The 26,793-nt window shown below is 46.3% G+C and overlaps 1 protein-coding gene across 1 annotated transcript in view; it reads right to left on the bottom strand.

Annotated features, from left to right (window-relative positions):
* Positions 1 to 26,793, bottom strand: part of DOCK1 (dedicator of cytokinesis 1) — a 557,083-nt gene that overhangs the window by 99,189 nt on the left and 431,101 nt on the right. Inside the window, 3 exon segments of the mRNA XM_050803710.1 lie at positions 5,512 to 5,570; positions 16,902 to 17,002; positions 22,270 to 22,348. Of these exon segments, the coding sequence (XP_050659667.1) occupies positions 5,512 to 5,570; positions 16,902 to 17,002; positions 22,270 to 22,348 (239 nt within the window).

The following is a 26,793-nucleotide window of genomic DNA, read 5'->3' as shown; positions in this document are numbered from 1 at the left end:
CAGCAGCTGCCAAGCTTCTTTCACCGCCTGGACCCTGCACCTCCGGAACGAAGCTCCTGGAAGACTCCTTCCTAAACACGGGGCTGCGGACCTTAGTTAAGGCGACATAACGACACTCAGAGGCAGGTCCTGTCAAAAAGGTGGTCTTTTAAAAGCCGACCCTCTTGTCTTTCAGAAATCTTGATTTTGTTTTCATTTCACCCCACTGCAACTAAACCATTTCATTTCCGAAATATAACAGAAGAATGCCCAAGAAATTAAATGTTTGAATAAAATATTTGCGATATTTTATTAACACCAACAATGTATCCCAAATTAATCAATCTTATTAATATTTTTACACAATCAGGAAACTAAATTCTTTAGTTTTCTTTGCAATTCAGCGAATATACATTTCTGTAAAGAGAATCATTAAACAAATGTGGCTACTATAACTATACTTAAGAAAATAGGTAATCCTCATAATTAGACTGAATGACTTCTTATTCAATGGACATGCACATAAAAGGTAATTAACATCTTATTTTTAACTTTTACAACATAATTAATAATTTGACTAAGACTATCATTGGGTGATTCTCATCACTTTCCCAAATGCTTAATGTTTCTGAAAGGCCTGTAACTGCCGCAAAGCATTCTCTTGAAAATTCTATTATATTCCATCTCTCAGGTGACAACTTTCCGTGTATTATGCCTAAAAAATGTCAGAGCCAATGTTTCAGAAAACAGATGATGGTGACAGCAAGTTGTTCATCAACCACAATTTCAGTGTCATAAAGTTCTGTCTGTCACCAACAGGTTTTATTGTTCCAAGCTGGGAAAAACATAGAAAGCAGTAACAAGTGGTTGTAGAAGCAGGAATTGGAAAAAGAAGCGACCAAAACGACAGTAGCTTAACCTCTGATTATTACCCTCCTTATTAGTACAGACACACACTGGCCTGGAGCTGGTACCGAGTTCTGTGCACAGTGACAACCCTGGGGACTGACTCATCGCAAACCAGTGGTCCCCAAGGCGAGCAGGAGTGGGGAGGGAATGTTCTCTGGTAGCCACCGTTTTTTTTTTTTTTTTTTGATATTTGTATTATGGATTTTCCCTGGAGCACATCTTGCTCAAATTTAACGATGAACTCAGGTTTGGAACCAATGAGGACCAAGGTGACTCCTGCAGTGTAGACTTAAAAGAAAAAGAGGGCACGCTTTTGAGACAAAGGAAGGTGATGAGGAGAATATTTTACCTCCAGTCCTTGCCAGTCTCATAGCCCACCTAGAGTCTGTTCTAGTTACAGAACATGGAGCTGCTTCCCCTGGGAACAACATCTTGTTTTCTCACGAAGCCAGGGCCTCCCCTGTCAGAAGCCTCCTTGTAGGTGTTTAAATGATCTCTTTGCAATCACTGGTGTTAAAAAATCTGGGACATTAAACATAGACTCATCCCAGAAAAATCTCTATACACAACAGCAGGCAGAGCAAAAAGTTCCACCACCCAGCCAAACCCGTTAGGCCACACTGTATACAGGTTTTAATGAAAAGAACACCATTTGCTCAGTCACCAAAAAACACCCATGAAGGGAATCCCTGCATGAAAAATATCCCAAACCCAACACAGCGGATAAAGATCTTGCTCCAAGCACATTTGTTCTGGCTGGCTCGGGTCTAGTGCTCGCTCCAGTGTGCTGGATGTAATAAACAAAATGTAAATCGAGGCGGCACAGGCAAGGAGATCAGGTGCTCCGGCGGGCTTCTGCACAGAGTACGCTTTGATAAATAACTCAGGAGCTGGGTAAATAAACACATTTTCCCCCCTTTTTTCTTTTGAGAGAGAGCCTGCTTTTGATTTCTCCTTTCAGACTCAAAATATGACAGGTTTGGGAGGGAAAGAAACACATCACTCTGTCCCATGGGGCAGTGCCACGTTTGCCCTTGCATTAAATTGAGCAAAACAGACCCCAGATCCTTGCTCTGAGGCTGGGCATGGAGGAGGCAAGAGCTGAGATGCTCCTCTCTATGGGCCATGCATACTATTGGAAAGACTCAAGGAGGAGACTCGTGGAGCGTTCAGCTGAAGGTCTGCTCAAGTGACAGTTTATTAATTGCAAGCTGATAAATAGATCTGATTTCCATTTCTATTTTCTTGGCAGAGTCAGTGCTATCATCCTGCCAATATGTTCCCAAACCTGCACCCATTTACAAAAAAAGTAAACAAACAAACAAACAAACAAAGTACGTGCAAAGTAGGCTGTGTACATCCTGGGAAACTGAGATGTGCTGTCATAAATTTGGAGCGTGACAGCCTTGGCAAAGACACTCAGGCACCTGGGATCATGGCAGGAAGGAGCTGGGCTCCTGAGGCCACCCTGTGGGGCTATCCTTAGCTATCCTGAGGGGCTGCTTGGGGAATATCCTGTGGGCTGCAGGTGCTTTTACGATCATCTCCCTCACTTTGAAAAATAACTTATTTACCAGCAAGGAACCCAGCTCTGGTGGCTGACTGTTATTTCCTGTTGTTTCCAAGTCCGTGACCCTAATTGGCCAGTCATGGTTTACTTTTGACGTCTTGGCCGCTTCTCAGGCCAGAGTCAATGTTCCTGGCTAAAAAGCTGCAAAACACACATCTCATGCATTAACCACCATATTCAAATCAGCCACTGACAGGAGGGAAGGGGGAAATTTGCTCTCTTCACTGCAACCTTTTTCAAATCAAAAGTCTCCTGTCGCTTGACTTGGCCTATCTGGAGCATGACAGACAACGTCAAGAGAACCAAGTGCTTTGTGTCAGACCCAAGTGTATCCTCAGAAGGCTGGGCCTGCTCAAGCACTTGGAGGGGGCACGAGGAGAAACTCACCATTTCTGGGCCCACCTTTCCTTCCTTCATTGTTATTGTGGCACGTGGCACAAATTGAAATGGAGCCACTTTCAATGGTGATCAATCTCAGGGACTACAGAGGTGACATTAAATATTCTTGAAAACAAAAACAACCCCAAACCAGAAAACTAGAAAGGCAGGAGCACCCATCAGTCAGGGTGATCTCTGGCCAGCTGTGGCTCGAGCTGAGTTTTAGAGGCTCCCTCGGTGCTAGGCAATGACCGTGGCACATGGAGAGCAGTGGAGGATCCTGGGGGTGCTCAGGGGCCAGGGTGAGTCGCATGGTGGCTGCAGCTGTGTACGGGGAGAAGGAAGCATTTCAGTATGTAAATACCCATCAGACCCTCTGCTAGGGTGGTGTCTCTAGTTATCAAAAATGATGTGAAATGTTATTGAGCCACATCAGAATGAGAACCTTCATTTGAAAGTATATGTGCAAGCGTCCAATTGGGGAAAATAGACAACTCACCATCTATACTTCAGAGTTGAAGTATAGAAGAAAACAGACTCACTCTTTTAGGAGGGGCCAGGGTAAAAGATGGCCTCAGAGAGAGCCTGTGTCCAGAGGAGAGGTCTGGGGTCTGCCCTGAGAGCCCGACTGTGGCAGATGGAGCTCATATCACCTCCTTCGTGAACGCTGGTGCCTATTAAAAGTCCTGGACTCCCTGAGTTCCAAGAGAGAACAGCCCCCCTCCATGCCATTGCTGTGAAAGCCCTCCGCCCTCTCCTGCCTCCCTCTCTCCTGGGACCACACTGGGTCCCCGCCTGGCGTGGGGCCTGCCATCTGGCCTGCCAGAGCAAATGACACATGCATCTGTCAGAGCACGATTTTAACAAAGAACACAGAGATCAATTAGAATGAATCATGGATGGTCCTCCTCCCTGTTCTAAAAGCCTTAGCACTTTATTACTGAGATCATCGTATATATATGTCATAGAACTCTTGAGTTTTGGGATTGGAAGGCTCTTGAAAAATTCAGTCCAACCACTTTATCTAACAGCCCAGAAAGACTGAGCCATGTGAATTAGGCCTCACAGGGAGGCAGGAGTAGAAGAGGATGAAAACTTCAAGGTGGGACTTATCATCTCTCTTGACTCTGAGCCCAGAGCCCCTACCTTCCTCCCTGGGATGGCAGGAAGGCCAAGGACAGGATGGTGCCTGGTAAATATCATGTTGCAGAGATCAGCAGGCCCTTTGACAGCTGAGACCCCATACTCAGATTCTGGACATAGGAGCTACTGCAGCAAAGTCATGTGCAGAGACCTAGCACAGAGCTTCCTTGAGGGGTCCTCCACTGACTCCAGGACGGACACCCAGAAAGGATGCAATGGTGTAGGTTCTCTTTGTACTGGGAGGGCACAGGCAGACAGGGCCACTCTGACCCACTCTCCATCCTCACCTGGGAGCATCTGCTGTGGCTTTCCATTCCTGAGAACCTAATTAGGCCTCATGTCAAACCAAAGAATGGCAAGGAAGATGCAAAAGCAAATAGTGAGCTAGAAGTGAAGTGTGGCTCGCTGGGTTCTGCGTCTTTCTTGCCATGTTCTCCAGCCACCGCAGGGACTCACAGAGGCTCGGGAAGTAAGCAGGCTGGGGCGCAGCTAAGTTGTCCCAACCTTGGTGCAACAAGTGAAACCCTAATGCAACGAGGCTAACAGAGTGATGCGGACGGACCCCTGCCTCCTTCTAGTAGGAAAAGATTCTCTGAGGTAGAGGGGAGAGTGGAGGGTTTCTCGCAACAAGCCAATGCAGGCTTCTCGTGTCCATCTGAAGGAAGGAAGTAGAGGCCTGGAGATCCTGGGGCAGAAAAGCAACTGATGCTTTGCTCAGGACCGAGGCAAGGCCACCAGCACCCCATGGCCTAGGACACCTTGGCACAAAGCAAGCCCAGGGCTGAGGGCGGGAGCCAGAGGGAGCTTCACCTCAAGGAGGAGTGAGGCCGGATTCCCAGAGCGTACTGTAAAGATGCTGCGAAGATACCAAGTTATTGTCAGTCACTGATTTCTTGAAGGGGCTTATCTACAAGAATTACATGTCACGTTGGTTGAAATTTTAATAGCGGATTTATTCTTACTGTTCATGATAAAATTAGTTGGAAAAACTTAATTACTTAATTTATAAATAAAATCGTACTAATTTCATATATACACACAGACCCTTCACTGCTTTGAGTACAGGACCATGTTAGGCTGCCACCACCTGGTGGCAGCGTACCTAAATACAGGATCTGCTTTTGAGGAGGTGAATTAACCCTTTAGAAGGCAGAGTCTATAAAACTTAATATGGTAGGTGACGGCAAATGTCAAAGCAGGATGAGCTTCCTGTTTGACACAGAAGGAACTGAGGTGACTGGGGGAGGAAGGCAATGCCAGGGAGGAAAGAGCTCCAAGCCATGTGTCCACCCGACACAAGAGGGTGCTCTGTGGATTTTTCTTTTTGCCACACCCATGAGATTTTCTTTCCTTGCCTTTGGTCTTCTATCTCTTAAATCCTGAAAACAGTTACTACAAAGAGTAGCAACTGCTGTCCAAGGAACAGAAGCCATTAAGATCTTAAGACATCCCAACACTGATGAACAGGGCTAGTGTCATGACGCACCAGGGATGCAAGATATTCACCATGCTCCCACATCCAGGCTACTCACCAAGGTTGTACCACATGTCTCTGATTTCAAAGCCAATCTGTCTCCTCATATCTCCGTACCTGGAAATCAGGGAAAAGAAAAACACTGAATCACTCCAGAGAGCATCTGAAAATCGCAATGGAATTAGTTTTAAGTGCAGTTAAAGCCTTTTAGCACTGAGACAAATAAAGAGAGTGTCAAAGCTTCAACTTCTCTTGCCACCAAAAGGAATCAAAGGAGGAGGGATCTAGCTGGGGGAATCTCACTTTCTCATCACTGAGGAGTACACGACATCGTCCCTCCCGTGGGAACGTGGGGGAAGTTGTGGAGAGTCATGAAAGCATTTCCCTTTCTTCAGTCTCTTGGCTCCTGGGTCCAAGGGGGAGCTTGGTTCCATGCATGTTGTTAGCGTCTAGGCACTGCAGACACCACATAATATCCTACTGCACACAACAGGTTTTTTTCCAAAGTTAAAATTAAATCCAGAGTCAGGGCAGACCTCTTCCAAAGTTCTTGCATTCCTCTATGTCATTTTAAATGTAAGGAAGGGCTTAACACCAAAAGATGCCAACAAATCTTCCACTGTTTTTGTTTTTCAGGGAAAATAAATGCTAATTTTCCTCCCAAAGGGCGCACAGAGGAGGTGTGTGTTTCATGAGTAAACAGAATTTGATGCTCCAGAAGATAAACCTTTATTAGTTTGTGAGCAATTTAACTTTTTCTTTTATTGCCTAAGGAAAAAGCTGATTATATTAAAAATAATAATTTGCAAAATGATCATACAGGATTACAGTTGAGCAGCTGTGTCATCGAGCTTGCTCTGCTCATCCTTGTGTCAGGAGATGTGAGAAGGAAAGCACTGATTATAGACGAACGCGCTGTGGCTCTCGAGACGAAGATCCTGGACGGTAAATCAACAACCTCGGCCTGCTGCCACCTTATTAGAGAAGTCTCTGGTGCCCTAAGCACCTGTCTGTCACTCATGGCGTGAGCAGGCTACAGCCAGAGTGATCATCTCAACCACAGAAGATCAATCTCGCCTGGCAGCTCTGCTGTGGTGCGTGGGAGGCCACATGCCTTGGCCCACAGTGCCGGTGGAGAAAAGGAACTGGAGCCTACGCCACTCGCTACCAGGACACGCTAGCTCTAAGCGCAGCCCTAAACCAGGTGAGCACTGATGCAGGCAGACTCGGTTAAGGGGGGTGGATCTCAGATGGGGAGACGGCCCAGCATTGAGGCCACAGTAGGAGAGGCCCATCCGTGGTTGGCGAAAGCACGCAGGCAGCAAAGCTACTGGATCCGGGTGGGTGGGAGAGAGGAAAGCACCTGCCTAACTCACGCCCCCAACTGCCCAGGAGACACACGACCTGAACACTGCCTGGAAGCTTATACTGCTGGCTCCCCTTCCCATTTTGCTCCTGCACTAAGACAAAGGGATCCCAGCGGCTGCTGCGGCCAGGGCTGGGCAAGGATGTAGCTGGCTGTGGGGTGACCTGGCAGGCTGGCATCCTTGAGGTTGGTGAGGTTCTCGCTGTGCAGGTGGGTGAGTCACCTTCCAGCCAAGCAGGTGTTGGGCAAGCCCAGGAACGTGGCATCAGAAAGAGGTGGCCCCCCCGAACACAAACAGCCCCTGCCCCCGTGTTCCCCAGCAGAGGTGAACTGTTCACAGTGGGATCGGCCTGGCATGTACTGACCCACTCAAGCTCTGCACATGCTTCTCCATCCCAGCGACACAGAGTTCTTCTCATTCTGGGATGATTCCCTCAAAATAGGAAGGCCCAGGCCAGGTGCGGTGGCTCACTTCTGTAATCCCAGCACTTTGGGAGGCCGAGGCAGGTGGATCACCTGAGGTCAGGAGTTCAAGACCAGCCTGGCCAACATGGTGAGACCCTGTCTCTACTAAAAATACAAACATTAGCCAGGCGTGGTGGCACGTGTCTGTAATCCCAGCTACTTGGGAGTCTGAGGCAGAAGAATTGCTTGAACCTGGGAGGTGGAGGTTGTAGCGAGCTGAGATTGCACCACTGCACTCCAGCCTGGGCGACAGAGCAAGATTCTGTCTCAAGAAAAAAAAAAAAAAAAAAAAAAGGCCCAATGCTAGGCTGAACTTCATCAGTGTCTGTGCCTTGCTGGACCCGGCTCAGTTACTTCTCTCAGGTCCCAGAATGATTAGAATGATAATGATTCCAGGGAAATCCTAAAGTTCAGACATCCTAAAGTACAGGAGACTCAGCTGCAGTGGATTTCCCACTTGCGGTTTGGGAAATTCAGGAATGACTTGCTGTATTTCCAGAGCTGGCACCACAATCTGGATTTGGAAGGCCAGGTGCATCCGCTCCTCCCCATCCTCTTTGCCCCTCCCCACCCCTCCCTGCTGCTCCCCACCCCTCCCTGCCTCCCTGCACAATGCCTCTCCATTGGGTGGTGAAGGAGGTTGAGGGGTGAGGGAGTTCCATTCTCAGGTAGACTTTACTGTCGTGTAGGTGGAAGATGACAGCCACTGGCAGTATTTGAGAACTGGGGGATTAGCAAGGACAGGAGAGCACACCCCTCAGGAGAGTCGGGCCTGCGGGCGTCAAGGTGCTAAAGATGCGGTTTTAATTGTCAAACAGGACAAGGGCGCTCTAGCCCGGAGCACAGGCAGTGAGGGAGAGCGGGGAGTTGAGGGGAGGGGCCGGCTGGATGTCCCTGGCAGCGAGAGGGATCTTTTCCTTGGTTTTAATAAGAAGGCAGCTTTGATGAATCTATACATGCCCCAGAATAATCCCCAAATAAAGTCACAGCTGTCACCAGACCTCAAGAGGGCTTCCCAAGCCATTTCTTCGTTCTTCCCACGGAGGAGGAAAAAAGGATAATTGAGAGTGTAGGGCTAATAAAGCTTATTGCCTGGAAGCAGAACCCCGGGCTGGCGGCAGCCCTGGGGACCATAACTAAGTTCCTCTCTAGCAATAAACAGCCTAAGGGACTGCACCAGTTGTACAGAGAGAAGCAAAAGGACATGGCCATCCTCACCGGGAAGTAGCAGAGAATCTAAGTCTTCAGACTCCCACACCCACAGCACGCACCCCCGGGACCAGGGACTTTCCGTGCCTCCACAGCACGACACAGCATCGCATCTTTCAAAGTGCTTTCCTTTCACTTGATTTTGGAATCAGACTATGAGCTGAGCAAGCCGACACCTCTGTGCCCATTTTCTCAATAAGAGAGCTGAGATTCACAGTGGGGAACACACATGCCTGACTCCACCGAGCCAGGATGGCCTGGAGCTTCTCACCTGCGCCCACCCACGGCATGACTGAGCAGGAGAACGTATGCTTAGGAGGCACACTTCCTACCACCTAGGGAGATCTGGGATCCCACATCCAGGCTGTAACCTGGACATAAAATTGTGTGAATTTGGTCCCTGTGGTCTAACCTTAGCACCTGGTTTCTTGCATCTTCACTCCAAGAAACATACCCCCGAGCGACAGCCCAGGCTTGGGGGTAGGGCCAGCCTGAGCCTGAATCTAAGCACACCGGGCAATTTACTCGACCACTCTGACCTCCGTCTCCTCCTCTGTAGTGCTGGGAGAATGGTACATGATGCTCAGTCCTAGGTGTTTGTGAACAACAAGAGAGTGATGGTGTCCCTGTCTTATCTGGCAGGCACTGGAGCCACGCTAGGTCCTTCCTTTAAAATCTCAGGCTGGGCATAATATACCCCTCATGGTTGCAATGGTCATTTAGATCGATTCACTTAGTGAACATTTACTGAGCACTTGGGCCAGACACAAAGCTAATGCAGAAATATGAATATTCATATTGGAATATTAATATTACTATAATATGGAGAACAGACAAGACCCACAAACCACAGCGGGCTATAAGCACGGTAAGAGAGACGAACATTAACAAAATAATCACACAAGATAAACATGTATAGATATAGAGATAGAGGAATTGTTTTTGTGAAGGCCAGGATCACGGCTTTGTAGGGAAAACATGGGAACTGTGAGAAAATTTAACAGTGGGCTCAGCTTGGCTCTGGCAGTTCTCTAGGCCAGTAATATTTGCTCTGAGATTTGAAGAAGGAGAGATGAAATCTGGACGAAGAGCGTAGGGAAGAGCATTCCGGGCAGAAGGACCAGCAGGCGCCAAGGCCCCGCGGCAGGTGGGGAGTAGGTGAGTGCCCGGTGGGTGTGGCTGCAGAACACAGAGCTGGCTCCTTCAGTGGGAGAGGCCGGGGGTGAGGGGGGTGCACTGTGAGCAGAGGCTGCAGGAGGCAGGTGTTTTTAAAGCGCGCCCCCCCCCCCGCCACTTTTTATTAAGTTTCATAAACTTTTCTGACATAAAAAGTACATGTATTAACCAGCACATATATTAATATATGTGTATGTGTATAAAGTTTTATGAAATGATGCTTAACCTTACTGCCTGCAATGAATGCTGGTATTTTTTCCTAGATTCTATTTCACTGAAAAAAGAAAAAAAAAGTCTATTGGTCATGACTAGTGTGGGTTGGACTGTGTCCCCTTTAAAGCTATGTTGAAGTCCTAAACCCTGGTATCCATGACTGTGACCTTATTCGGAAATAGTCTTTGCAGATGTACTCAAGGTAAGATGAAGTCATACTGGAGTAGGGTGGCCTCTAGATCCAGTGACCTGCGTCCGTATAAGGAGAGGGAGATTGACAGACACAGATACATAGGAAGACAAGGGAGAAGGCCACAGGAAGATGGGTAGGGATTGGAGTGACACAGCCACAAGCCAAAGAACGCCGAAGACCGGGCAGCCACTGGAAGCCAGGAGGGAGGTAGGGAACCTCCAGAAGGAACCGATCCTGCCCACACCTTGATTTTGGACTTCTGGCCTTCATAACTGTGAGACAATAAATTCAAGTCACCCGGTTTGTGTTCACTGTTACGGCAGATCAGCCGAGGAAACAGATGTGATGGCCCTTTAAGTGAATATTCTGACCCAATCAAAGGTTGAGACCTGCAGTTTGAAAAATGCTTTCCTAAGGAAAGAGCATAGAATGTGAAGGCCTAAGACCAAGGTGTGAGGAGCCCCCTGCCACTCGATGCTGGGGTTCAGGGGTAGGAATCTGACAAGCGAGAGCAGACACCAAAAAGCTTGGAGAGAAATTCAGGAGAGTTCTGAGAGCGAAGAAAAGCGTGTTCTGAGATAGAGGGAAAGAAGAAATCTGTTGAGGATGGAGGAGAATATCTAGGAGGCTCAACACCCTTCCACCTGCTTGGGGGCAGCTGGGACCTGGCTGAGGTTCTAGGGGAATGCAGTGCCCAGAGCCAGCATCAGAGTGGCTGGGAGGTGGGGAAAGGAGACAAGGAGACGGCTGAGATGGACCTAAAGGAAGCTGGAGGGAGCTGATGGCTGGGGTGAGGCATTTTTAACTTCATGGGAAAGACTGGTGGGTTCTTAAAGAGGTGAGAGGGGTGGGACCTCAAATGGGAACCAATGAATGGGAGTAAACCTTGCCAGACACAGGTCTGATGTGACAGTGCCTACCTGCCTGAGGCAGGACACACCACCACCGGTGCATGTGGGACACAGTGAGCTTTTCTGACTTGAAGTTGGCACAGGTCACCGCTTGTTAAGTCTAACTCCCTGAGTCTCCTTCTAATAAGTGAATTTAATTTTGAATAATTTCAGTCTCTTGAAAAAAATTAGCACAGACACAAATTAAATTAATCACATCTCCTGTTACAATCAGGAATATACAGTTGCAGCTTCTGATTAGGTCACACTGCAAAATGGGGCTTGCATAGCATGTTTATTTCCTGTTAGTTTCCTTAAAGGTAGTATCTAGAATTTGACTTAATCTCCTGGAGGTGCAGAACCCAGTGTTTGGTCAGAAGGGGATATTTCGGTCCCATTGTGAAAGCTATCCTCTTAGAACACTGCAGAATTGTATAGTTACAAAAAAACAAAAACAAAAACAAAACCTCCCCAAAACTGAAAGCAGCCTAGGGACCAGGTGGGGAGGAGGTCTTTGTGGATGGCCTCTCTGCACTGAGCTGAACTTTGCCATCAAACTTTAACCTCTCGTGCTGAAACTTTAAGTGAGCCCTTTATGCTGAGATATGCAGGAGGCCCAATTCATGAACCCCTTTCCTCTTCTGGTCCTGAACACAGAAGCTCCTTTGCAGTCTTTCAACATACTGCCCCATACCAGGGTGCACGTGTCTTGCATATCAAAACTGTCAAGCTGGCTGCTAATCAAAAGTCATCCCTTTTACATTTTGGTCATATTTCCTGAGCCTCAATAAGGTAAAAAAGTCTAGGGGGCTGGATTGGGAGGAAGAGCTGCTGGTCAGGTTTAGAATTCTGTTAATGTCTCTGTCCTTCCTTGGGAGTCACTAGCACCAAGGATGTCTGAAGGTTGAGCCAGTTAAAATTTCATATTATGGACTTGATTCCTAGGGGTTATTTATTTTGTGGTACACTGGCGAATATCATACTCAATTTGGGTCTGCCATAATCAGTTCTCTGTGTGGTATCGCCCATTCTTTTATTTACTCCCATGCACGTTGGGGAATGTCTTTAGAATGAAAATCCTAATTATCTCCCCAACCTCAGTCATTAGGAGGATGGAGCAGGCAGGTCTCCTGATGCTGGAATTTCTATTGTTTTGAGCCATAAAGCTGTGGACCAAGCAGAGGTGAGGAGCTGCAGGGCTTGGCAAGGGGGAAGGGAAGCGTAGGCTGAGGGGTTGGGGATGCTCCCTCGGATGCCTTAGGTTGGACTCACAAGCCCTAGAGTGAGAGACAGGCCCCAGATGGAGGCAGTGCTGAGCCTACTAAGTGGGTGTGAAAGGAGCTGGGCACATTCCTCAGCCCCGGGCTCAAAACTCCCTGAGCCTAGCACAAACACATCCCATGGCTCTCAAACTCCCTGAGCCCAGTATAAACACCACCTGGAAAGTCTCCGATAAGGGGACAGCCGTTCAAGGTTACTGAAAGCGCAGGAGCCAAAAGAATTTCTTTGTTCCCCTACAACTTTCGGGCTATAAAAAGCAAACGCTCGCATTGTTCAGGGCCCTCTTGTATACTGTGTAAAGGAGGGACCAAGTTCGAACTTGTAGTAAAGATCCTTGCCGCTTGGCTTTGACTCTGGACTCTGGTGGTCTTCTTTGGGGAACAAACAGTCTGGGCATAACAGGTGTGTCATGGCTCCACCTTTAGACCACATGGCTTTCCCCCTAGAAACAGACAGGTGCATGCATCTTGCTCCATGGGGCTCCAAGTCAGCGCTCACCATTTGCTCAGAGCGTGAGGTTGACTCCCAGACCACGAGCCCCCACGCCCTGCCCCAAGCTCCAAGTCGCCCAGGTCCTGCTGCTCCCTTACACTTCGACAACCCAGATCATGTCTCTGCTTATATGTAGATGGCGCCATGCCCTTTGGCATTCGATGTTCCCCGGCACACCTCTCAGCTGCCTTCACCACCCAGCCGGGAAGCTCAAGCTGCCAGGAGGCCTCTGTCTCCCATGGCTGAGTCCCACAGGCCATCTCCGGGCTGCCAAGGCCCTCTGTCACCACTCCATGTGTGCCCCACTCCACTCATTATTTTTGCTTCTCCATTTACCCCACTAGACCATGACCTTCGTTATGAGGTCTGTGTCTTTGTCCCCAGCACCAGGACCATGGCCCGACTGAGCACAGAGCGGGCACTGAATCCCTTTTAACCAGACAATTTTAAATCACATTTCTAGGTACTGTATGTGCCCGAGAAAATTTAAGCACTGGGGTAGGACATCTTCACATTATTTCTTATGCAGGTTTTGCTATTTAGAAACAAAATTTGCAAATGGACTATGAAGGGCCGAAGGCTTATCAAGTGGCATAAAGACTGCAACAAATAAGGCGGACCCTCCACGCGTGTGTGCCGCGCGGCCTCAAGGTCAAGGCAGCCTTATCTCAGGCTCCGGGGCTTTGTCCTGGATCTCCTGTCACCTCCACAAGGGGAGCTCTGGAGAGGCCCCTCAGACAGCACAAAGCCCCGAGGCTATCCTGCCAGGGTCTGCAAAGACAACTTGTGAATTGCCTGGGGACTTTTCCTGGGGAAACTCCAGAGTCTCCTGTTGTTACCATTGTGTCAAAGAGAATATGAAAGCCCTAAGGAGAGACCCTGGGTGACTCCTGAGGGGGCGATACCAGCTGGCTGTGTTTAATTTTCTGTGGCTTTGAAGCTTCTGAATCCACGCCACTATGTGGGAAGCAAACGTTTTCTTTAGCAGCCAAAGCCCTTCGAGGTTAATGTTCTTTTTCTTTTTTCTTTTCTTTTCTTTTTTTTTTTTTGAGACAGAGGGTCTCACTCTGTCAGCCAGGCTGGAGTGCAGTGGTGTGATCATGGTTCATTGCAGCCCCAACGCCCTGGGCTCAAGAGATCCTCCCACTTCAGCCTCTGGAGTAGCTGGCACCACACGTGCGCGCCACCACGCCTGGAGAATTTTTGTATTTTTTTGTGGAGAAGCGTGTTGTCATATTGTCCAGGCTGGTCTCAAACTCCTGGAGTCAAGCTATCCTCCCATCTTGGCCTTCCCACGTGCTGGGATTACAGGTATGAGCCACTGCACCGGTGTTAATGCTTGTCTCGATGTTGCCTTAGGCTCTTAACACTCACACCAACAGGAGGAAGGGCCCAGCACAGAGCTGCCCTGCTAGGGCTTGCGGGGTGCTCAGCCCCAAATTGTTTTATTCTAGAATCCACTAAGAAGATGCCCGTTCTTTTGAGGCAGATTTCCAGTTTAAATTCACCTGTCTTCTCCCGCAGGCATCTCCAAGGCCAGGAGCTGCAGCGTGCTTGGCAAAGAGTGGGCTCTGAAGACAGCTGGGGCTGGGCTCGGGTCCCAGCTTCACCCTACAGTGGGCCCTGGGCACGTGGGCAGGCGGCTCCACCTGCTGTGGCCGAGCTGTCCTTTCGCTGGACGGGACAACAGGGGGCGTGTGCTGAAAGAGGTGTGTCTGCACCTAGTGGATTCACAGTGCATTGAAGTGCATTGTGCTTCACTTGCTTAGTGTGCACTGGTCACTACCTTCTGCACTACAATTCCCAGCATGAAGACAAATCAACAACAGCAACAACCACAAAGCGCCATCCCTCCCTTCCCCTGGGCCCCGAGGGAGTGTGCATTCCACAAAGCAGGAGCCCGCGCCTCTGCCCAGCCAGTCTCCAGAAGATGTAGCCTGGAGAAGTCTGTCTCTTGATGCTAGAAGCCAGGACGAGCGGCAGCCACCTGTGCAGGCCCCGAGGTGGGGGGCTACAGCTGCTGCGTGCCGCTCCGGTAGTCAGAGGCAAGCACCCACTCTGCCTACACCATTCTCAATGCTCGGCTCAGCAAGTGCATTTCTTGTTTCTGAACAATGATCACTGTTTGCATGGATGGCTGTCAGACAGGAATCACCCAGCTGAGGAAGCCTGGCGGAAAGATGGCCAGGTGAAAGGTGATCTTTAGTTAGATAGGTGCAGACCAAAAGCTTGAAGGTTCTAAAAGCAGCCCAGGTGAAAATCGTGGGCCCTGAACTGCCTAGATTAGAATGCTGCTTTGCCACATTCTAGGTGTAGGACTGGCCAAGTGGCTCGGTCACTGTGTGTGACCTTCTTCATCTAGAAACTAGGGCAGATATGAGGGCCTAAGGAATAGTTTTGCTTTTTAATGATTACAGATGAAAAATGCGCATGAAATGCTTAGAAAGTCATTGACATAAAGTACAGGCTGAGTAAATGATTTGCTGAAATACACTCATGCTTTGCTAATGACAGGGATATGTTCTGAGAAACATGACGCTGGGTGATTTTGTCATTGTGTGAACATTGTAGAGTGAACTTAAACCGAGATACTACAGCCTACTACACAGCTCTGTCATACGGTATAGCCTACTGTTACTAGGCTACAAACCTGTACGACATGTTTGTAAGGTACCATGTGACTATAATAAATACCACAGGCAAATGTAACACAATGGTGAGTATTTGTGTATCTAAACAAAGAAAAGTTACAGAAAAACACAGCATGTAGTCTGTGGTTATGTAGTGCGTGACTATAATTCTTTTCTTTTTTTTTGAAAGGAGGTCTTGCCATGTTGCCCAGACTGGAGTGCATGGCAATTCACAGGTATGACGATGGTGCACTGCAGCCTTGACCTCCTGGGCTCAAGTGATCTTCTTGCCTCAGCCTCCCAAGTAGCTGCTATTACCACTACTGGCTGAGGACCAGAGCCCAGCTCATGACTATAATTCTTACTCTCCAGAGATAATGTGCTTTGGATTTGCCCTGAAAGTGAGATACAGACTCACAGGATATGAGAAAGAGCAGCCACCACCTTCTGAAACTCTTTCTGGAATCTCTAACCTCAGTTAGCAGCACGGAGTTGGCCAAGCCTTAGAAGGGTCGAGATATTGCAGAGTATTTATATGACAAACAGTGACTGATGACTCGGCAACACCACAGCAATTTCAGAACTCTTCTCCAAAGGACTTATGAAAAGAACACCCACTTTCAGAAGATCGAAACCATCCTGGCTAACACGGTGAAACCCCGTCTCTATTAAGAAATACAAAAGGGCGAGGTGGTGGCGGGCGCCTGTAGTCCCACTTAGGCCGGAGAATGAACCCGGGAGGCGGAGCTTGCAGTGAGCTGAGATCCGGCCACTGCACTCCAGCCTGGGCGACAGAGCCAGACTCCGTCTCAAAAAAAAAAAAAAAAAAAAAAGAAAAGAACACCGACAGCAGTGAGAAATTAGTGAAACTGAGGCAAAAAGACAGGAGCAAGACCCTCCGGGTGCCCAAACACGGGAAGGAAGCCCATGCAACAATTGTGTTTCTTGAGACTGAATCATGAGCAGTGCATGATGCAAACTGGGGTTACAGAGCGGAAGGAGCCGGCAAGGATCTCAGCCTTCATGGAGCTTCGGAGATGTTTATTTACAATGATACAAGGTGCCACTTCAGTCCATTCAAAGCTCCTGCCCGGAAGAAGACAGGGGTTTTCTGCTGCCAAGAAGGAACCACCAATAACTCCCCAATGAGTTGTTCAACAATCCCAACAGAGCCAAGAGCTTTCATCAGAAGCTCCTTTCGAATTGAAGAATTAAGCACTAAAGTGAACCATATGTGAAATGACATCAGAATAGCGCACAGCAAAAGGAATTATCTCCGGAAACTGAAATTCTGCGTTGCACTAATAGTCTTGAATTACACTGACTTGGAACCTTCCAAGATGAGTCCTGCAATTTTAGATCTTGATTTATGGGTTAGAAAAGGCAAAACCTGATTCATGATTTAAAACCACCCTTTCATTACACCGCGATTACATCTCAATTTGTACCAAGTTGGCTTAGAAACGACATGAAAATTATGCTATTAGAGTTGGAGGCTCCTGCCCGCAGTTTCAGAGCTGGACGAGAACTTACTTGTTAAGGATTTTGGCTCTCTTGGCACTTGAAAAATTCTCCAGTTGCAGGGACTCTTGAGTAAGGAAAGCAACAGCCAGGTGAAAGTAGTTGTTCCACAGCTGAAAACCAAAAAGGAGGAGATGCTAAGTTGTTAAACAGCTTGATACAGGATCTCAACAATGCTCTCAGACATTTATCATTTCCTCACACACACTTCTGAAAAGTTAAAAAAACGCACACTCACTCTATACATGTTGCTAACCAGCCCCCCATGGTGTAGTTCAGGCCTGAGTGTGTGGGCTCGGAGGCCACAGTGCACATATTCAAATCCCGGCTCTGCCATTTACTTGGACAACTACTCTAACCTCTTTCTGCCTCAGTTTCCTCATGGATGAAATGGGAATTTCAAGAGTATCTATCTTATAGGAGTGCTCAGAAGATCAAAGAAGTAAATATATGCACAGAATTTAAGGCGGTATGGTACAGAGCATGTGTAAGCACTTCATCAATGTTAGTTTATTTATTTATTTATTTATTTATTTTGAGATGGAATTTCCCTCTGTTGCCCAGGCTGGAATGCAGTGGCATGATCTTGGCTCACTGCAACCTCTGTCTCCTGGGTTAAAGCAATTCTCCTGCCTTAGCCTCCTGAGTAGCTGGTATTACAGGTGTGCACCACCATGCCTGGATAATTTTTGTATTTTTAGTAGAGATGGGGTTTCACCACGTTGGCCAGGCTGGTCTCGAACTCCTGACTTCAAGTGATCCACCTCCCTCAGCCTCCCAAAGTGCTGGGATTACAAGTGTTAGCCACCATGCCGGGCCAATGTTAGCTTTTATTAATGTAATTATGAAGCTCTTCAGTTAAGAATAGTATAGATTTCATGCCGGGCATGGTGGCTCATGCCTGTAACCCCAGCACTTTGGGAGGCCGAGGCGGGCGGATCATGGGGTCAGGAGATCAAGACCATCCTGGCTAACATGGTGAAACCCTGTCTGTACTAAAAATACAAAAAATTAGCCGGGCGTGGTGGTGCGCACCTGTAGTCCCAGCTATTTGGAGGCTGAGGCAGGAGAATGGCGTGAACCCGGGAGGCAGAGCTTGCAGTGAACCGAGATCGTGCCACTGCACTCCAGCTTGGGTGACAAAGCGAGACTCTGTCTCCAAAAAAAAAAAAAAACAATAGTATAGATTTCCAAAATTTAGGATGCTACTATACCCCCAAATCATATATACACTAGACAAGGAAAACAAATGTAAAAAGATCAAATATTTCGTGTTTCAATACACCCATATTTCAAGGGTTTAGGGACTACATATGTGTGGTTTAAAAGACTATGGCCTTTAGAAGAAAGTTGTGGGTCTCTTTTCTCATTTAAAAACCAGGGATAATATTTATTATACCAAAGGAGATAGCTGCAAAGAGTTCTATAAAAATAAAGCGTGAACATTATATTGACCCTATTTGTAATGACCTGAGAAGTAAGTGGCAATTTAAGAGCATTTGTAGGATTTGAGAAAAGTCTGTTGGGTTTGCATTTATCCAACACTTCCCATGAATGGCACACTTTCTATAGTCATGCACCAGCTCATTTGATTACCACAGAATAACCAAGTAGGTGCTGTCATCTCCATTGCAGAGCTGAGATTTAGAGACCAGCCCAAAGCTACAGGAAACAAATGAAGCAGAATGGGGGTCTGAGCCCGGGACCCCCAACCTCAGAGCCCACAGTGGGGCTCTCTTTTTTTTTAGCCCCCTTTATAAAGAAAGGGGAGCACCAGCTAATAAAATACAAGTCATTCCTTTTGTTTTTGGGACTTCCACTGATTTCAGCCTTGCCACAGCACTAGCAGGAATCACTGGCTGCAGCCACCTGTATTCTGAGAATCATGGTCAGGGGCTCAGCCAGAATAGGACCCATGCCTGCAAGGACACGGAACAGATCTTAATTCCTACCTGCTCCCTTTAACAACAATAATAGCAACAGCAGCAACAACAACAAAACACGAATGCTTCTTTTTACATGACAGCTTCACCAACTCCTAATTCGTTCTTTTCCTATATAGGACCAGGACTGCCTTGGAGGCAGAGCACTCATGGTAGTGGTGGTGGTGTTTAAATTAAGATCTGTTCTGGGTACGTGCAGACATGGGTCCTGTTCTAGATGGGCCTCTGACTGTGACTGTCAGAATGCAGCTGACAGCAGGCAGCAATTCCTGCTAAATCCTCCTCAAACAATAAATACGTGTGTCACACCTGCCAAGGGGCAAAGCTCTATGTGGGCCCTGAAGCACATGGCTTGCAAGGTGTTTGGGCTCACGGTGAGAGTCCAAGGGGCCATCCTCCTGAAACAGGAAGAAAGCCAGGGAGAACCAGCACGCCGAGAAACAGGCTCCCCCACCAGAGCAGCCACACCTACAACACACACAGGAGTCTACCCAGCAAGCCACGCGTGAGACCTGACCTAGAAAAAACTAGAAAAATGGCACAACAAATACCTAAATAGTCCAGTATGAGATGGGGAAAAAAATACTGCAAAGTATTCCCTCAAATACTATAAACTTCCCCCAAATTTATTTATCAATTCAATGGGATTCCAGCTAAAATCCAAGTGGTATGTTTTTAAAAGAGAAACTCAGCCATCTGATTTTAAACTCCGAATGGAACAGGACATGCACAAAAACAGCCAAGAGAATTCTGCAGTAGAAAACAAGTGGAAGGCGGGTCGTGGTGGCTCACGCCTGTAGTCCCAGCACTTTGGTGGGTGGATCACAAGGTCAGGAGATCAAGACCATCCTGGCTAGCACGGTGAAATCCCGTCTCTAGTAAAAAATACAAAAAATTAGCCAGGCGTGGTGGCGGGCGCCTGTAGTCCCAGCTACTCAGGAGGCTGAGGCAGGAGAATGGTGTGAACCCGGGAGGCAGAGCTTGCAGTGAACCGAGATAGCACCACTGCACTCCAGCCTGGGAGACAGAGCAAGACTCCGTCTCAAAAAAACAAACAAACAAACAAAAAAACGAGCGGAAAAGTAGTGACTCTGCTAGCTGGGCACAAAGGTAAAAGGATTAAGCCTCTATGATATTAACACAAAAAATGGAATTTATACACACATACATTTATAATTATGTTAATTATAATTTCAAAACATTGGAGAAAGGGTCATCTATTCATGAAATGATGTAGTAAGTTAGATCCTTACCCCTATACTAACTACAGAAATCCCAAATGGATTAAACACTTGAAAGGTAAAACAAACACAAAAACACAAAATCACAAAGGTATTAGCAGATTCTAATACAAAATAGTAAAATTTAGAAGTATATAATATTAAGGCAAGGAGAGAGTTGCCAAGTAAAACATAAAACCAGACAGCTGTAAAAGAAATACAGATTTTCTACAGATTTCACTGTAGAAAAATGAAATATTTCTATACGATAAGCCTAAAACCATGCCTAGCCTATATCAAGAATTCCAACTTATAAAAAAGGAGGACAGTCAAATACAAACTTGAGCAGAAGAAATGATCAGAGAGTTCACAGAAGAAACCCACACGGCTGCTAAGTATTCTTAGCCTAAATAATCATCAGAAAAATGCCAATAAAAACATAAATCAATCATTTTAAAGAAATCAGTGTTGAAGAAGATTCTAGATAGAAAGTGGCTGCTCTCAAACAAGGTTGGTGGGATGGCAAATTGCTAAAATCATGTCAGGAAGGAAAGTGCTCATTTTCCATCAAACTTAAAATGTCGTATCATTTGGCCTAGAGATCAACCTATTCCACAGCAATGCGTGCACTAAGAGGCACACGTATTGCGGCCTTCACGGCAGCACAGCTTGTGATTGTAAAGAACTGGAAACGGCCTCTAGGTTATCAGTGCAGAAATGGCTGAATAAATGTTGGTACATTCACATCGTGAATAAATGTTGGTACGTTCACATCGTGAATAAATGTTGGTACGTTCACATCGTGAATAAATGTTGGTACGTTCACATCGTGAATAAATGTTGGTACGTTCACATCGTGAATAAATGTTGGTACGTTCACATCGTGGAATATGACAGAGCTGAAAAACACAGAGTATGATCCAGTTCATGTTAAAGGCCAAAAGAAAACACACACAGGCCCATATAAATGCTGAAAGCGTGACCAAGAATTCAGAACGATGAGTTAAAAGTTACTCCTGCAGAGGAGCAGTGAGAGGCAGCAAAGAAGTAGGAAGGAATGTTTCCTGTTTTACCTGCTAAACTGATATTCAGCACATATACATTGTATCAGGAGAAAGTATGTTATTATGACACATGAAAACAAGCATTCAGCAGAGAAAATGATAAAAAAAATTACAAACAAGTAACATGTTTAGATATATGGCACCTGATATATTATTATCTAATTCTGTCCTATAATACCAATACAATAAAAATTTAAAAATTAAAAATTATAAAAATAAGGGCAATGCAAATAGAAAAGCAGGTGGCTATATAATTTTTGCTACTGGGTAACTTATTTTGGGGTTGGATCACCCAATGGGTAAACAAAAATTCTTCAGGTTCCTTTTGAGAGAGTGAACCATGTTGCCCAGGAAATAAACATGCCATTGGTATCTGCATGCCTTTCAAAAATTTGTAAACTATACTAAAATAACAACTAATAATAATGACCGATAAAATCATTATTAGCAGAAACACATGAAGAGTACAATGGAAGAGAGAGCCACACATTTTGGATGCACAGTAAGAAATCAGGCCAGGCAAAAATCAATCCTCACAGCATGCATGCGCGCGCGCGCGTGCACACACACACACACACACACACACACACACACACACACACTCTCTCTCTCTCTCTCTCTCTCTCTCTCTCTCTCTCACACTGCATGCACCAAAGGAGCATTTCCGAGGGACCATGGGGTCTCGGGGGCAGGGTCTCTGGCCTGCTAAAAGTCACTGCTAGTAGCACAAGGCCGAGAGAGGATATGGAGGGAACACAGAGTTATAAAAGCAAGCTGAGCTCGAGGTGCAGACCCGCGTCTCGTCCTCTGCTGATCCTCCCTCCACAGTAAGATGAGCTGAGACAATTTTGGCAGCTACACACACTGGGACTCGGTGGCCTCCCTGCTTGGAGAGTTCCTCCTTGTCACTCTGATTCAATAGCTTCTCTCTGAAACAACGCTATCTCCTTCCTTGCTAAATTAAGCAAATACTCCAAAGGCATAATTTTCACTCCTCAGGTTCCAATAGTACATACTATAAATTCCATTTCCGCATCTTGGATGGGAGACCAATTAAGTTCAAGGATTAGAAATACTGTAAGATATTGGCTCAGACCAGCAATTTGTTCCAACATGATTTCTCCACAAAGGTCGTGTCTACCTCTTCTCTTACCTGTAGCTCAAAGTTGGCTTGATCCAGAAATTTTTTGTTCAGCATATCTGCATACTGATTAATTGCTCGCAGGAAGACTCTGAAAGATCAAGAGAAAATTACATAATTATACACTTACGCTCTGGCACTTCGGTAGGTTTGGCATTTCAATTAGATACAATCCCAGACTGTCTGGAATGCGAACTCTCCAAGTCTTGCACAAAGCTGTGAGGTTTTGCCAATGAAAAGACCACGGAATTATATGCAGATGTTCTCCAAATTAATCAAGGAAATTAGCACATGCAGGATGAAAGAAACAGACCAAAATAACAGCTTCTGAAAGTAACATTTGAAAAGTATCACTTTAAAAAAAATCTAATTTAAAAAAAGAAAAAAAAAGGTGCAAATTAAATCTTTTTCTCAAGTTGCCATGTCTTAATGTTCTATGATGCCACTGATCTTTGCTTAGCTGGCTTTTTCAAGTTACCCATTTGAAAGCACTCTTCGCAAGGGGCTATCAGGCTTGGAAGAGGTTGCTGCAATATCTCTAGGCTTGGAAGCATCACTTACGACTTCAGTATCACTGGCCTACTTTCCGCATGCTAATTTTGACCACTATTTTACTAGAGAAAAAGTTAAAAGCTTTAGTAGACATGAAAGTGATTTGACAAGAATTTCATCAGGAATTTTAATTTCTTGATTCATTGATAATGTATAATTTTAACGCTCTATAATACCATGACTTTATATACTTTTTATAATGAAATATACAATTTGGACGATCACACATGACTCTAGAATACTGTTTCTCACATTCTTAATCATTCAATAGATTTGTTTTATAACCCTTGAAAGTGTTGACAATACTAAAGCTTCGTCCACTACTTTTTCAATGGCCCTTATCCCTTTGCACAAAGGCAGGATGCAAGAGGAATTAGCATTAGGTCACAGATAATAAACTTAATTCCACTTTCTCTATTTAGACAGCAGGGAACAGCCAGAGTAGAAGGGAAATGTAGGTTACTTACTAGTAACTGCTGTCCTCTGACAGCGTTATCTCTTCAGCTAAGTGCGCCTGGAGAAGCTCCCCATGCCCTGGCCATGTCACAGCTGCTAAAAGGCAGTGAGCCAGGAAGGAGGGAAGAAGAAATTCACCACCTGGGGTTTTAAGGAGGTCTCCATCACCACCTTCCACCACCACCTCCCGCCCATCACCCGCGGTCACTGCAGATTCTCTCACACTCACACCGCCTGCCGCTCTGAGAAAGGGATTCGCAGACATTATTTCATCAAGAAACCTATCAGCTGGATCTGGGACCAAAACAGCTACGACAAACGGCCCGTCACGGAGTTTGCTCTTTTGGTCACTAAAGAAACTGTAGGCAGAGTTATTTGACTTCTTCCCTGGGGACATTAAAATATAACCAGAAAGGAGGAATGAGTGTTTTTAAGTGACTATTAATGGAGGGATGCAGGCATTGCTGCCTTGTCCATTAACCAAGAGCAAGGGTTGGGCAGCAACATTCTTCAGCCTCAGGGTATGCCCGGTTAAATCTGAATAACAGCTCTTATTGTTGAATTCTGTAATTGATTGGAAAAAAGAAAAGCTGAATACAGGACATTTAGGGCATCCTGACAAATTAATAAAGGATCCAGGACAAAAGTTGCAAAATTCAGGACATACTTTGCATATAGTGGATGTCTGGCAACTCTAATCAGCCTCCAGTCTTGGGCTGGGGTCTGTTCTGTCACCCTCAGCCCCCCGAAGTACAGGGTATGAGCTAGAGAGATGGTCTAAGTAACCCATCTGACCTTGGTCACTGTGTTGAGAGAGCCTCTGGGGATGTACACGCAGCAACGCCAGGGATCACAGAAGAGCCCCCAAGTGTCAGTGGAATACAACACCTTGTCATTACAGGGTGGGCTGTGCCATGATGCATAAGGACATGGGGCTTCTGACCACTCACACAGTTTTTTTTTCACTCATTTTTTTCCTTCAGCTTTAGAACTCTGCTATTCGCAGAGTACCCTAGGGTCCTCATGGGCTTTAAGAAGACACTCTTTCCAGCCCTCTATGACAATAATGACAAGTTTACTAAAACACACATTATTATTATAGGGTAATTATTTTGCCTCAAGATAGCACCCAAACAGTTGCAATATGCTGCTTCTAATTAAGCTCTGGGACAACTGCAGCTAGTTAAATAAAGACAGTTCTCAAAATGACTTTTAAAAAAATGCGTTGGCCGGACGCGGTGGCTTATGCCTGTAATCCCAGCACTTTGGGAGGCCAAGGCAGGCAGATCACGAGGTCAGGAGATCGAGACCATCCTGGCTAACACAGTGAAATCCTGTCTCTACTAAAAATACAAAAAAGTAGCCGGGTGTGGTGGCAGGCGCCTGTAGTACCAGCTACTCGGGAGGCTGAGGCAGGAGAATGGCATGAACCTGGGAGGCGGAGCTTGCAGTGAGCCGAGATTGCGCCACTGCACTCCAGCCTGGGCGACAGAGCGAGACTCCGTCTCAAAAAAAAAAAAAAAAAAAAAAAAATTTATATATATATATGTATACACACACACACACACACACATATCATGCTAAAATAATGTGAAGGCTGAACAAAAACTTTTTAAGAAACTGACAACCGAGAAAGTGCAGGGCTGAGAGGCAGATTCTGTAATTCAGATTCCCTATAAATTTTTTAAAATGCCGGAACACAAACAACATGGAAATTTAAGTAGCATGAGGAAAACTGAAGGAAAGATCAAATAAAACCATAATCAGTGCAGTAAACAAAGATCAGATGGTGCTTGGGCTCAATGCGTCAAGAGCTGTGTCACTTGCACAGAAACTTCCAGGACATGCATAAATGATATGCTACAGCCCACACGTGACGGGACAGAAACACAGCTACGCCTCGGGCCAGTCACCTAACGAGGCAAGGAGAAACATAACCAGAGACTAACTTTTAGGTAAGAAAATCTATGAGTCAGCCGCGTGTGGTGTGGGAGGCCAAGGTGGGCAGATCATCTGAGGTCAGGAGTTCAAGACCAGCCTGGCCAACATGGTGAAACTCTGTCTCTACTAAAAAAAAAAAAAAAAAAAAAAAAAAAAAAATTACAGGCTGGGCGCGGTGGCTCACGCCTGTAATCCCAGCACTTCAGGAGGCCGAGGCAGGCAGATCATGAGGTCAGGAGATCGAGACCATCCTGGCTAACATGGTGAAACCCCATTTCTACTAAAAAATACAAAAAAATTAGCCAGGCATTGTGGTGGGCACCTGTAGTCCCAGCTACTCGGGAGGCTGAGGCAGGAGAATGGCATGAACCTGGGAGGCGGAGCTTGCAGTGAGCTGAAACTGTGCCACTGCATTCCAGCCTAGGCGACAGAGCGAGACTCCATCTAAAAAAAGAAAAAGAAATACAAAAACTAGCTGGGCGTGGTGGTGTGCACCTGTAATCCCAGCTACTCAGGAGGCTGAAGCAGGAGAATCACTGGAACCCAGGAGGCAGAGGCTGCAGTGAGCTGAGACTGTGCCACTGCACTCCAGCCCGGGTGACAGAGCAAGACTCCATCTCAAAAAAAAAAAAAAAACAAAAAAACCCCACAAAAACTATTAGTTACTGTAATTCATAAGTTATCTCTAATAAATGTGAAAGTAGGGAAAATAAATAAGAAAATCAAATGAGAAGCGTTTGCATACCAATCCGCTTTCTGTTACAGAGAAATACGAGACGGATCGCAGGCTGAGCCAAGTGTTTGGATGGGAGGCTGCCTTGCCAAAACTACATGAAGGGCTCTACACAGTGCGGGATCACAGTCCTTTGTCCAGCAGGCAATCCCAGGGCGTGCGGGGTATGAATGTGCCTGACTCTGCATCCTGACGAATCTACCTGTGCTGGACGCTGCTGGAGTTGGCTTTAGGTAAGAGAAGCCCTCCAGATTGTGAGTAAAGCGTAGGTATTTCGAAGGCAGTGGCCACATCTGCTTGTTCACCCAAGTGTCCTCAGTGCTGAGTCAGCATTCGGTGCAGAGTATGTGCTCACTAGGTAATGGACACAGGAATGAATGAGTAAGTGGATGGAAGAATAAGTGAATGAATGAATGGATGAAGGAGCTGGCTCAGAAGGTCAGGCTCTGGCCCAAATGGGAGCCTCAGCATTTGGGAGGCTAGAGTATTTGGCTGCCTCTGGCTCTCGTTGAGTCCTTGCAGAAAACCAGGTAGGTTTTCTGTGGTGGGATTCAGCTCTCTTCAGGTTCTTCTTATGCAAACTTCTCATTAGGGATTCTACCAGAAACGCCAGAAACTCAGGGGGAAGGGATCAAACACCTTGTGAACCACACATGTTATGAAGTTATGTCTTATTCTGAACCCGGAGAATTAAGTAATTTCTAAAAAAACAAAACAAAACAAAACAAAAAACAAATGCTGTGAGAATTAAATGCTTCCAAGAATGCTGTCCTAAAAATGGTCAAAATCTATGGAAGGATTATTGGTAATCTAAAATTCAGGAGATAAAACCAAACGTACAAATAAATAATCCA

The sequence above is a fragment of the Macaca thibetana genome, chromosome 9 (assembly GCF_024542745.1).
Source record: "Macaca thibetana thibetana isolate TM-01 chromosome 9, ASM2454274v1, whole genome shotgun sequence".
Classification (NCBI taxonomy): Eukaryota; Metazoa; Chordata; class Mammalia; order Primates; family Cercopithecidae; genus Macaca; species Macaca thibetana.
The sequence above is the reverse complement of the archived record's forward strand: the minus strand, read 5'-3'. Positions and strand labels throughout refer to the sequence as shown.